General features: G+C 46.3%; 1 protein-coding gene across 5 annotated transcripts in view; it reads left to right on the plus strand.

The window, feature by feature from the left end:
* Window positions 1–2,072: 2,072 nt before the first annotated feature.
* Window positions 2,073–13,066, plus strand: part of FLVCR2 (FLVCR choline and putative heme transporter 2) — a 43,902-nt gene continuing 32,908 nt past the window's right edge. For 2 of the 5 annotated variants that reach the window (XR_012237039.1, XR_012237040.1), the window contains exons 1-2: window positions 2,073–5,690; window positions 5,764–6,360. Coding sequence is in view for 3 of the 5 variants with exons in the window: in XM_073608891.1 (XP_073464992.1) it covers window positions 5,788–6,360 (573 nt within the window). In the remaining 2 variants the exon portion in view is untranslated. The remainder of the gene's footprint in view (window positions 5,691–5,763; window positions 6,361–13,066) is intronic. The other 3 variants (XM_073608889.1, XM_073608890.1, XM_073608891.1) reach the window with 2 other exon arrangements.

The following is a 13,066-nucleotide window of genomic DNA, read 5'->3' on the forward strand; positions in this document are numbered from 1 at the left end:
ATGGATCCGGCAGGAAGGTGTCCAGCATCCCAGATAACTCAGTGGAAAGAGTCAGTGCTGGACACAGAAGAGGTCCCAGGTTCAAGCCCAGGTCCTGACAGTGGTGCTTTTCGGCCGTTAGTGATGTGCCTTTAACCCCTGCTAGCAGACAAAGAAAGGGTTAATAGCGTTTTTTCGGCTGCGCTGCCCAATTACTTTAATGGGCAGGGCGTTTTGGGAGCGGTGTATGCACCGCTCCCGCACTGCCCCAAGGATGCTGCTTGGAGGACTTTTTTCACATCCCGCAAGTGCACCACCGCTCCAGTGTGAAAGCACTCGGCCTTTCACACTGGGGTGGCTTGAGATGCGTTTTTCAGGTGCTTTACAGGCGCTATTTTTAACGTTAAACGCCTGAAAAGCACCCCAGTGTGAAAGGGGTCTAAGTGCGGGGCTGGTGACCGAGCGATTGACCGGGGGGGGGGGGGGCTGATCCATCCAACCGGGGGGAGGTGTCGGGTTATGGATTGCTTGCTGCCCCACCCCCCAAAAATAAGAAAAATAAAAAATATAGCACCATCTGCTGCCATACACAGTTCGACTCTGTGAACCGGCCGGAATTCGAATTGTGTATGGGCAGGCTGAATGTACCTAGTTGATAAATTGATCAACTTGGGTACAACTACACTGCCGGGTTTCACCTGCGATTATTGCTAGCAGCTTCAGTAGCCGCTAGCAATAATGACTGCCTTCTCCTGCCCCCTCCTGCAACTGCCAGGAGAAGACAATGGCAAAGCAGGAGGGATTCCTGCATCAGCACTGTCTGTGTTGATGAGGGAATCGAGCTATTTTTTTTTCTTGCAGTCCGAAGTAATTTGCTCTGTGTATGACTGGCCTTAGTCTAAAGAAGCCAATCAAAATTAAAGTTCATTATGGGGTGATTTACCAAAACTGGTGCACACAGAATCTGGTGTAGCTATTCTATACCAATCATATTCCAAATTTTAGCCCTTGTTCACATTGAACACGGCTTTGAAATTGTGTGACTTCATCTGCAATCGCGCGATTTCAAATCGGCACTTCAGTGCGACTTCGGGTCTGACTTGAAAGACATCTCTGCGGCTTCATGCACAGATGTCTATTGAAGTCGCACCCGAAATCAGCAATAGTAGTGCAGGAACTACTTTTGCAAATCGTTGCAGTGCAGCAAAGTCGGCGTCGCACCGATTGGAGCGGTGCCATTGCCGGCAATAGGCTGCGACTTGTCATGCGATTTGACCTGTGAAGTCGCATGACAAATCTCTTCAATGTGAACGAGGGCTTATTGTCAAAGCTTATATGAACAAGCTGAAGTTAGACGCTGATTGGTTACTATGCACAGCTGCACAACATTTTGTAAAACTGTGCATCAGTTTTAGTAAATCTCATCTCTGACTTTCATTTTCTGGTGGGAACTGGCCAATAAGAAGGCATAGTAGGGTGAATTTACCAAAGGCAAATAGAATATTCACTCTGCAAGTGCAGTTGCGCCAGAGCTTAGTAAATATGGTGCAAAAAATGCCCAATCACATGCAAAAAAAAAAAACTTTTTTCTTGCATATGATTGGATGGTAAAAGTCAGAAGAGCTTCCCCTTATTTACTAAGCTCTGGAGCAACTGCAGAGTGCATAGTCTAAAAAAAATGAAATTAGCCCCTCTGAAATGCCATTGCTGAAAGGTCAGTGTGATGGGGCAGACAAGGATCACAGAAAACAACAATAACATCATCTCCTTTTATATAATAATACTGTAGTAATAATAATATACCACCCCCTTTTTGTAATAACAGAAACAATAATAATAACAAAAATATTCATTAAAAAATGTAACAATATCACCTCCCTTTATGTAATAACAGTAACAACAACCACAACAATGATAATAATAATTATTATAAACAACAACAGCGTCACCTCAACAACATTCAAAAATATTATCTGGATGATTGTGTATCTCCTCTAATGTCATTGGCTAATATGGAAGGGGTGTTGCAGTAAAAGACACCAGGTGAGGGTTCCTTTGGGTGGGTGGGGCTGGGTAGTTGCCAAGTTTTTAAAACTTTCTAAGAAACACAGAGAGGACAAACAAAGAGAGAGCAACTTCCAGGGAGAGGGAGAGAGAGAGAGAGAGCGAGCAACGTCCAGGGAGAGAGCAACGTCCAGGGAGAGAGAGAAAGGGACATCCAGAGAGAGAGAACGACATCCAGAGAAAGAGAGACACCCAGAGAGAGTGAGAGATCCAGAGAGAGTGAGAGAGAGAGACATTCAGAGAGGGAGAGACATCCAGAGAAAGAGAGAAAGAGACATCCAGAGAAAGAGAGAAAGAGACATCCAGAGAAAGAGACATCCAGAGGGAGAGAGACATTCAGAGAAGGAGACATCCAGAGTAAGAAATAGAGAGTGACATCCAGAGAGAGTGAGAGAGAGACATCCGGAGAGAGTGAGAGAGAGAGACATCCAGAGAGAGTGAGAGACATCCAGAGAGAGTGAGAGACATCCAGAGAGCGAGAGGGAGAGAGACAACCAGAGAGAGAGAGAGTGAGAGAGAGACATCCAGAGAGAGTGAGAGAGAGACATCCGGAGAGAGTGAGAGAGAGAGACATCCAGAGAGAGTGAGAGACATCCAGAGAGAGTGAGAGACATCCAGAGAGCGAGAGGGAGAGAGACAACCAGAGAGAGAGAGAGAGAGAGAAAGACATCCAGAGAGAGTGAGAGAGAGACATCCAGAGAGAGTGAGAGAGAGACATCCAGAGAAAGCGAGAGAGAGACATCCAGAGAGAGAGACATCCAGAGAGAGAGGGACATCCAGAGGGAGTGAGAGAGAGACATCCAGAGAGAGAGACACCCAGAGAGAGAGGGATAGAGACATCTGGAGAGAGTGAGAGGGAGACATCCAGAGGGAGTGAGAGGGAGACATCCAGAGGGAGTGAGAGGGAGACATCCAGAGGGAGTGAGAGGGAGACATCCAGAGGGAGTGAGAGGGAGACATCCAGAGGGAGTGAGAGGGAGACATCCAGAGGGAGTGAGAGGGAGACATCCAGAGGGAGTGAGAGGGAGACATCCAGAGGGAGTGAGAAAGAGACATCCAGAGGGAGTGAGAAAGAGACATCCAGAGGGAGTGAGAGAGAGACATCCAGAGAGAGAGAGAGACATCCAGAGAGAGAGAGAGAGACATCCAGAGAGAGAGAGAGAGACATCCAGAGAGAGAGAGACATCCAGAGAGAGAGAGAGACATCCGGAGAGAGTGAGAGAGAGACATCCAGAGAGAGTGAGAGAGAGAGACATCCAGAGAGAGTGAGAGAGAGACATCCAGAGAGAGTGAGAGAGAGACATCCAGAGAGAGTGAGAGAGAGACATCCAGAGAGAGTGAGAGAGAGACATCCAGAGAGAGTGAGAGAGAGAGAGACATCCAGAGAGAGAGGGACATCCAGAGAGAGTAAGAGAGAGAAACATCCAGAGAGAGTGAGAGAGACATCCAGAGAGAGTGAGAGAGACATCCAGAGAGAGTGAGAGAGAGACATCCAGAGAGAGTGAGAGAGAGAGACATCCAGAGAGAGTGAGAGAGAGACATCCAGAGAGAGTGAGAGAGAGACATCCAGAGAGAGTGAGAGAGAGAGACATCCAGAGAGTGAGAGAGAGACATCCAGAGAGAGTGAGAGAGAGACATCCAGAGAGAGAGAGACATCCAGAGAGAGAGGGACATCCAGAGAGAGAGGGACATCCAGAGAGAGTAAGAGAGAGAAACATCCAGAGAGAGTGAGAGAAACATCCGGAGAGAGTGAGAGAGAGAGACATCAGGAGAGAGAGAGAGACATCCGGAGAGAGTGAGAGAGAGAGACATCCGGAGAGAGAGAGAGAGACATCCAGAGAGAGAGACATTCAGAGAGTGAGAGAGAGACATCCAGAGAGAGGTAGAGAGACATCCAGAGAGAGTGAGAGAGAGAAACATCCAGAGAGAGTGAGAGAGAGACATCCAGAGAGAGTGAGAGAGAGACATCCAGAGAGAGTGAGAGAGAGAGACATCCAGAGAGAGAGAGACATCCAGAGAGAGTGAGAGAGAGAGACATCCAGAGAGAGTGAGAGAGAGAGACATCCAGAGAGAGAGAGACATCCAGAGAGAGAGGGACATCCAGAGAGAGAGAGACATCCAGAGAGAGTGAGAGAGAGACATCCAGAGAGAGTGAGAGAGAGAGACATCCAGAGAGAGAGAGACATCCAGAGAGAGAGAGAGAGACATCCAGAGAGAGAGACATTCAGAGAGTGAGAGAGAGACATCCAGAGGGAGAGACATTCAGAGAGTGAGAGAGAGACATCCAGAGAGAGGTAGAGAGACATCCAGAGAGAGTGAGAGAGAGAGACATCCAGAGAGAGTGAGAGAGAGAGACATCCAGAGAGAGTGAGAGAGAGACATCCAGAGAGAGAGGGACATCCAGAGAGAGAGAGGGACATCCAGAGAGAGTGAGAGAGAGAGACATCCAGAGAGAGAGAGGGACATCCAGAGAGAGTGAGAGAGAGAGACATCCAGAGAGAGTGAGAGAGAGAGACATCCAGAGAGAGTGAGAGAGAGAGACATCCAGAGAGAGTGAGAGAGAGACATCCAGAGAGAGTGAGAGAGAGACATCCAGAGAGAGAGGGACATCCAGAGAGAGTAAGAGAGAGAAACATCCAGAGAGAGTGAGAGAAACATCCGAAGAGAGTGAGAGAGAGAGACATCAGGAGAGAGAGAGAGACATCCGGAGAGAGTGAGAAGGAGAGAGAGAGAGACATCCGGAGAGAGTGAGAGAGAGAGAGAGAGAGAGACGTCCGGAGAGAGAGAGAGAGTGAGAGAGAGACATCCAGAGGGAGAGACATTCAGAGAGTGAGAGAGAGACATTCAGAGAGTGGTAGAGAGACATCCAGAGAGAGGTAGAGAGACATCCAGAGAGAGGTAGAGAGACATCCAGAGAGAGAGAGAGAGAGAGACATCCAGAGAGAGAGAGACATCCAGAGAGAGAGAGAGAGACATCCAGAGAGAGTGAGAGAGACATCCAGAGGGAGAGTGATATTCACAGAGAGCGATCCATAGAGCGGGTGAGGACACACAGGGAGGGGGGTGACGGATTTGCATAGAGAGGGACAGACGCCGGTTTGGGGCGGAGACACAAGAAGAGGGAAAAGTGCAACATGTGGCACACAGTGGAATTTCTGAGACAGAGGAACTGAAAGCGACAGACACATGACCCTGCAAACCTGAGGCTGGGGGGAGGTATGAGAGAGGACGTCAGTGGGGGGGATAGAGAGTGTCAGTGAAAGGAGAGAGACAGTGTGGAGGAGGGACAGTCAGTGATCAGAAGAGACAGCTGTTGTGCGGGAGTACAGGACAGTCAGTTTGGGGAGGTGGACAGTGAATAAGATTGGGGGGACAGTGGAGGAAGAGACAGTCAGTTGAGGAGGGGAGGAGGGGACAGTGCGGAGGAGAGGAAGTCAGTTTGGGGGGAAAACAGTCAGTGGGGGGTAGAGAGTCGGTTGGGGGAGACAGTGCAAGTCGGGGGAGGAAGGGGGGGGGGTAGTCAGTTTCGGGGGTGACAGTCAGTTTGATTTGCTGTTAGCGGTCAGCATGGAATGCGGTTGACATGTCTCAGGATTGGACGGTCATCTCTTATATCGTCTGTGGCAGCCGATGAGACGACAGACCAGGTGAGTGGCTGTGATTGGTGTGGTTATCTTCTGTTGTCTGGCCAGAAGAGCTGACTCTTCTTTATTCATACAGGCGGCGTGAGATTCTGGTGTCACCATGGCGAAGGAGGAGTCATCGAGGGGTGAGCTGCTGCACCCCAATAATTCCCCGGATATCCCAGGAGAGAATTCCTGTTCACAGGAAAGGCTAAGAAATGGCGAGACGTCTCCTATGGCGGCAGGGGGTCAGGGGACCAAGCTGTACACCCGCCGCTGGTTCATGGTCCTCCTGTTCAGCTCATATTCCCTGTGTAATGCCTTCCAGTGGCTCCAGTACGGCATTATCAGTAATATCTTCATGAAGTACTATGGGGTTAGCAGCCTGACCATCGATTGGCTGTCCATGTCCTACATGTTGGCGTACATCCCGCTCATCTTCCCAGTCACCTGGTTGCTGGAGACACGCGGTCTGCGCATCATTGCCCTCATCGGCTCTGGCCTGAACTGTGTGGGGGCTTGGATTAAGATAGGCAGTGCCCGACCGGACTTGTATGGCGTGACGCTTTTCGGACAGCTGGTGTGCGCGACAGCGCAGGTCTTTATCCTGGGAATGCCATCACACATTGCCTCTGTGTGGTTCAGCTCATCGGAAGTCTCCACCGCCTGCTCTGTTGGGGTGTTCGGGAACCAGGTATGACTTGGGGTGTGAAGGGGGCCCATGGGGTGATGGGGGCCTGGCACTCACAGCGTTAACCAGTGTTCAGAATTAGACGTGTATGATAATCCCAGTCACAGGACACAGATCTTCGGCTTCTCCAGAATGGGAATGGGAAATCACATGTGAAAAGTAAATCTCTAGCCAAAACTTTTATTTTTTTATTTTTGGATGGAGCAGAGAATGGTTAGACCGCATTTTGTTTATCTTTTGTTGTCCGTTTCCCTTTCCCAGAGATTTCCATTCATTTCCTGTACTGGACAGTGAACAGGAAGCAAAAGAAACCCCTACCAGTTGTCACCAGAACAGATGTCCCCATTGGAGGATCTTCTCTCATTTCCTGTTCTGGTGCCCACTGTAAAATTTTAAATTTCCCATCAATTTTTGTCTCAGTCGCACCAGGACATATAGAGAATCTCCCCAACAGGGACACAACCACAAATAAAAACTCTCAGCATGTCTTCCTAAACTAAAAGAAAAGTCTGGCTGGAGATACTTTATCGAGGCTGAAAATCCATCAGGGAAAGCTAATCATGCACTGCATATTGGGGAGTGGGGGCTTCTCTAGATTGACATTGTTCTCCGGTAATTGCAGTTACAGATGCCACCTAATGCAAGGTGACCTAATCATCCTGTGTGACACCATTCATATTCACTCTAATGCCGCATACACACGAGCAGACTTTACGGCAGACTTTGCCCGGCGGACTTTTCGACGGACTTTATGACGGACTTTCTGAATGAACGGACTTGCCTACACACAATCCACCAAAGTCCGTCGCAGGGGGTGTGCCAGGTGTGCCTGGGCACACCCTAATCACTACCTGTGGAATCGCCCTGTGTTGCACCTTTTCCCTATAGCAGTTCTACTAGCTTTGCACCTCTCCTCTACCCCGGCTGCTCTGGGGGATGTTTCAGAATAGGGATCGGGGGAAGAGGCTAGTAAATATGTAGTTTACCTGCCCCTTACTTTTCTAAATGAACACAGTGAACACACTTGCAGAGGATTCTGCATAGATTTTAGAGAGGTGGCACTCATAGGCATGCGCACAGGGTGTGCCAGATGTGTCTGAACAAACCCTAATCACCCCATGCAGTCCAGATTCTGCTGTCTGGCCGATCGGTACCTGTCACTCACTGTGTTCATTCATAACTGAAGCATACTAAACTGTTTAGTATGCTTCAGTTTGTGAATGAACAGGAAGCATCTCAGCATAGAGCACTCCCCATTCATTCACTGTCCAGGGCAGCTGAGGCTGAAGAGAAAGTCATGGTGTGTTTGAGCTTTGGGGTGCACAACCTAATGCAAAAAGTTGTGCACACCTATGGGTGCATTGAAATGGTTATAAACCCTTACTGGCCTCAGATGATACACAGAGATGAAACAAATCTTTTCATAATTTGTACCTATTTATCTGCAGCCATCTCTTCTCTTCATCCATTCAAAGTCTAACATTTTTAAAGCTTATCTAAGCTCTCAGAAAGCAGGGGGTGGAGAGCTGAATTTACACACTGCAGAGTTCAGTGAGGAGAGCTCTGAGAGCTGATTGGAACAAAGGGACCCCCTCCTTCACAGAGCACACAGCAACAGAGTTGAGGCTGTCAATCACAAGCTGTGTGCTGGAGCTCCCTCCCCTGTCACATTTTATCTCTTGCTGTCAGGAAAACTGCTGATGCCAGAGGAAAGAGGCAGCAGACAGAAATGACACTGGTGCTTTTAATTAAAGGTACACACTATAGAGCAGGGGTCTCCAAACTGCGACCCGTGGGCCAGATGTGGCCCCTTGCTTGCCTTTATCCAGCCGTTGGGGCACTATTCCTTCCACTGACACCAGCAATGGGGTACCATTTTCTCCCACCGATATCAGAAATGGGGAAGTAATTCTCCCACTGATACCAATTATGTAAAAAATGTTTTACTCCCACTGACCACAATGGCCAAAAAGTTAGAGGGGTTTTGAAACTAGGCGATGGGGGGGAAGGGCCCAGAGGTAGAGATAGTCAGCGTGGAACATATGCCGGAGGGTAGTATTGGGGGCATTAGTGGTAGATTGACCAAAGCACAAAAACCCAAGGTAAGTATAGTAGCAAGTCCTAGTTGCAATCTCGGAACACCCAATAAGAGGATAATATGCGACCGATCTAAACTATGTGGCATGTTCACCAATGCCAGGAGCCTGGCGGACAAGTTGGGTGAACTAGAGATACTGTTGTACGAGGAGGATTTGGATTTTGTGGGAATTTCAGAGACCTGGTTCAACAGCTCTCATGATTGGCTGGCAACCATTCAAGGTTTACCCTTTATCGCAAGGATAGAGAGGGTAAAAAAGGGGGAGGGGTATGCCTATATATCAAGAATAATGTACAAGTGAATGAGAGAGATGACATCACTGAGGGAGCTAGGAAGGAGGTGGAATCCTTATGGGTAGAGCTCCAAAGGGATGAAGCTAAGGGGAAAATAATACTGGGAGTATGCTATAGGCCCCCTAACCTAAGGGAGGAAGGGGAGACAGATCTCCTATCACAATTTGGATTAGCAGCAAGGATGGGAAGTGTTATCATAATGGGGGATTTTAATTATCCAGACATAGACTGGGTGGAGGGAACCGCGCATTCATCTAAGGCTCGCCAGTTCCTAAATGTCTTGCAGGACAATTTTATGGGTCAGATGGTAGACGCACCAACTAAAAATAAAGCGTTACTGGATCTACTGATTACCAACAATACAGACCTGATCGCGGATGTGGAAATACGGGGCAATTTAGGTAACAGCGATCACAGGTCAATTGGCTTCAGTACAAATCACACAAATAGGAAACATAAGGGGAATACACTGAATTTCAAAAGAGCCAACTTCCCTAAACTACAAACCTTGCTAGAAGGCATAAATTGGAATAAAATCTTAGGAACAAAGAACACGGAGGAGAGATGGGTTTGCTTTAAGAGTATATTAAATAAGGGCATTAGCCAATGCATCCTATTGGGTAATGAGTTTAAAAGAGCGAACAAAAGTCCTGGATGGCTTAACTCCAATGTAAAAATGCATATAAAAGAAAAGGAGAAGGCCTTCAAAAAATACAAGGTTGAGGGATCATCATCAGCATTCAGACTTTATAAAGAATGCAACAAGAAATGTAAGGGTGCAATAAGGACGGCTGAGATAGAACATGAAAGACACATAGTGGAGGAGAGCAAAAAAAAATCCCAAGAAATTCTTTAGGTATGTAAACAGTAAAAAAGGGAGGACAGACCATATTGGCCCCATAAAGAATGAGGAAGGACATCTGGTTACAAAGGATGGGGAGATGGCGAAGGTATTGAATTTATTCTTCTCCTCAGTCTTCACGAGGGAATCGAGGGGCATCAGTAACGAAAACTGCAATGTTTATCTTCTTGACACATCACAAGAAGCACCTCCATGGTTAACAGAGGACAGAATTAAAATTAGACTTGGGAAACTTAACATTAATAAATCATGGGGACCAGATGGCTTGCACCCGAGGGTACTTAGGAAACTCAGTCAAATAATTGCCAGACCATTGTTCCTAATTTTTACTGACAGTCTACTGACTGGAACGGTACCAGCTGATTGGAGAAAAGCCAATGTAGCACCAATATTTAAAAAGGGCCCAAAATACATCCCTGAGAATTACAGACCAGTTAGCCTAACATCAATAGTATGTAAACTCTTGGAGGGGATGATAAGGAACTATATACAAGATTTTAGTAATGAGAACGGTATCATTAGCAGTAATCAGCATGGATTCATGAAGAATCATTCTTGCCAAACCAATCTATTAACCTTCTATGAGGAGGTGAGTTGCCATCTAGATAAAGGAAGGCCCGTAGACGTGGTGTATCTGGATTTTGCAAAATAATTTGACACAGTTCCCCATAAACATTTACTGTACAAAATAAGGTCCGTCGGCATGGATCATAGGGTGAGTACATGGATTGAAAACTGGCTACAAGGGCGTGTTCAGAGGGTGGTGATAAATGGGGAGTACTCGGAATGGTCAGGGGTGGGTAGTAGGGTCCCTCAGGGTTCTGTGCTGGGACCAATCCTATTTAATTTGTTCATAAACGACCTGGAGGATGGGGTAAACAGTTCAATCTCTGTATTTGTGGACGATACTAAGCTAAGCAGGGCAATAACTTCTCGGAAGGATGTGGAAACCTTGCAAAAAGATCTGAACAAATTAATGGGGTGGGCGACTACATGGCAAATGAGGTTCAATGTAGAAAAATTTAAAATAATGCATTTAGGTGGCAAAAATATGAATGCAATCTATACACTGGGGGGAGAACCTCTGGGGGAATCTAGGATGGAAAAAGACTTGGGGGTCCTAGTAGATGATAGGCTCAGCAATGGCATGCAATGCCAAGCTGCTGCTAACAAAGCAAATATTGGCATGCATTAAAAAGGGGATTAATTCCAGAGATAATTCTCCCGTTCTACAAGATTCTGGTCTGGCTGCACCTAGAGTATGCTGTCCAGTTCTGGGCACCAAATGGAGCGAGTACAAGTAAGGGCAACAAAGCTAATAATGGGTCTGGAGGATCTTAGTTATGAGGAAAGGTTGTGAGCACTGAACTTATTCTCTCTGGAGAAGAGATGCTTGAGAGGGGATATGATTTCAATATACAAATACCGTACTGGTGACCCCACAATAGAGATAAAACTTTTTTGCGGAAGGGAGTTTAACAAGACTTGTGGCCACTCTTTAAAATTAGAAGAAAAGAGGTTTAACCTTAAACTACGTAGAGGGTTCTTTACTGTATAAGCGGCAAGGATGTGGCATTCCCTTCCACAGGCGGTGGTCTCAGCGGGGGGCATCGGTAGTTTCAAGAAACTATTAGATAAGCACCTGAACGACCGCAACATACAGGGATATACAATGTAATACGGACATATTATCACACACATAGGTTGGACTTGATGTCTTTTTTCAACCTCACCTACTATGTTACTATGTAATGCCTATGTCAGTGCATTTTCTACTCCCACTGACCGTAGTCCGGTCCCCATAAAGTTTGAAGGACAGTAAACTGGCCTTTGTTTCAAAAGTTTGTAGACCCCTGCTATAGAGTGATATACTTTGTTAATATTTAATGTTACATATTGTTCATATTTCAGATTTACAACCACTTTAAATTACTTGTGATATCCTATGATTTGTCACCCATAAAGGTGCTCTGCATTAGGCCAGCACATTCAGTGTAGAACAGGGGTGTCCAAACTTTTTACAAAGAGGGCCAGATTTAACCACTTCAGCCCCGGAAGAATTTCCCTGAATTTACCTGACCAGAGCACTTTTTGCGATTCGGCACTGCATCGCTTTAACTGACAATTGCGCGGTCGTGCGACATTGTAATCAAACAAAATTGACGTCCTTTTTTTCCCACAAATAGAGCTTTCTTTTGGTGGTATTTGATCGCCTCTGCGGTTTTTATTTTTTGCGCTATAAACAAAAAAGAGTGACAATTTTGAAAAAAATACATTTTTTTTTTTACATTTTGCTATAATAAATATCCCTCAAATATATAAAAAACTATTTTTTTCCTCAGTTTAGGCCGATATGTATTCTTCTACATATTTTTGGTAAAAAAAAATTGCAATAAGCGTATATTGATTGGTTTGCACAAAAGTTATAGCGTCTACAAAATAGGGGATAGATTTATAGCATTTTTATTATTATTTTTTTTTTTTTACTAGTAATGGCAGCGATCTGCGATTTTTATCGTGACTGCGACATTATGGCAGACACATCAGACAATTTTGACACATTTTTGGAACCACTGGCATTAATACAGCGATCAGTGTGATTAAAAATGCATTGATTACTGTAAAAATGTCACTGGCAGTGAAGGGGTTAACACTAGGGGGCAAGGAAGGGGTTAACTGTGTTCCCTGGGAGGTGATTCTAACTGAAGGGGGAGGGACTAACTAGAGGAAGTGACGGATCGTAGTTCCTAGCTAATAGGAACACACGATCTGTCACTCCTGTCAGAACAGGGAAGTGTGTGTTTACACACACTCGTCCCTGTTCTGTGTCTCCTGCTCACGATCGCTCGTGGCAGGCGGTCATGGCAACTGTCGGCCATGAGAATCGGCACCCCCGCTGTGCAGTGTGCACGCGCGCCTGCTATCCGGACTCCGCGAGCCAACGTATAGTTACGCAGCGGCTGGTCCAGATGCGGTTAATGAAGTGAACATGCGTGAGGGCTGACCATTTTGCCTGCCATTCTTTGAATCATTCAAATTCAGTCTAATGCCGCGTACACACGATTGCACATTTCGACAACAAAATCCATGTTTTTTTCCGACAGATGTTGGCTCAAACTTGTCTTGCATACACACGGTCACACAAATCTTGTCGGAAATTCCGATTGCCAAAAATGCGGTGACGTACAACACGTATGACGAGCCGAGAAAAAATGAAGTTCAATAGCCAGTGTGGCTCTTCTGCTTGATTCCGAACATGCGTGGAACTTTGTGCGTCGGAATTGTGTACACACAATCGGAATTTACGACAAAGGATTTTGTTGTCGGAAAATTTGAGATCCAGATCTCAAATTTTGTTTGTTGGAAATTCCGACGGAAAATGTCCGATGGAGCCTACACACGGTCGGAATTTCCGACAACAAGCTCCCATCAAACATTTCCTGCCGGAAAATCCGA

This window comes from Aquarana catesbeiana, linkage group LG13, assembly GCF_042186555.1.
Source record: "Aquarana catesbeiana isolate 2022-GZ linkage group LG13, ASM4218655v1, whole genome shotgun sequence".
NCBI classification, from domain to species: domain Eukaryota; kingdom Metazoa; phylum Chordata; class Amphibia; order Anura; family Ranidae; genus Aquarana; species Aquarana catesbeiana.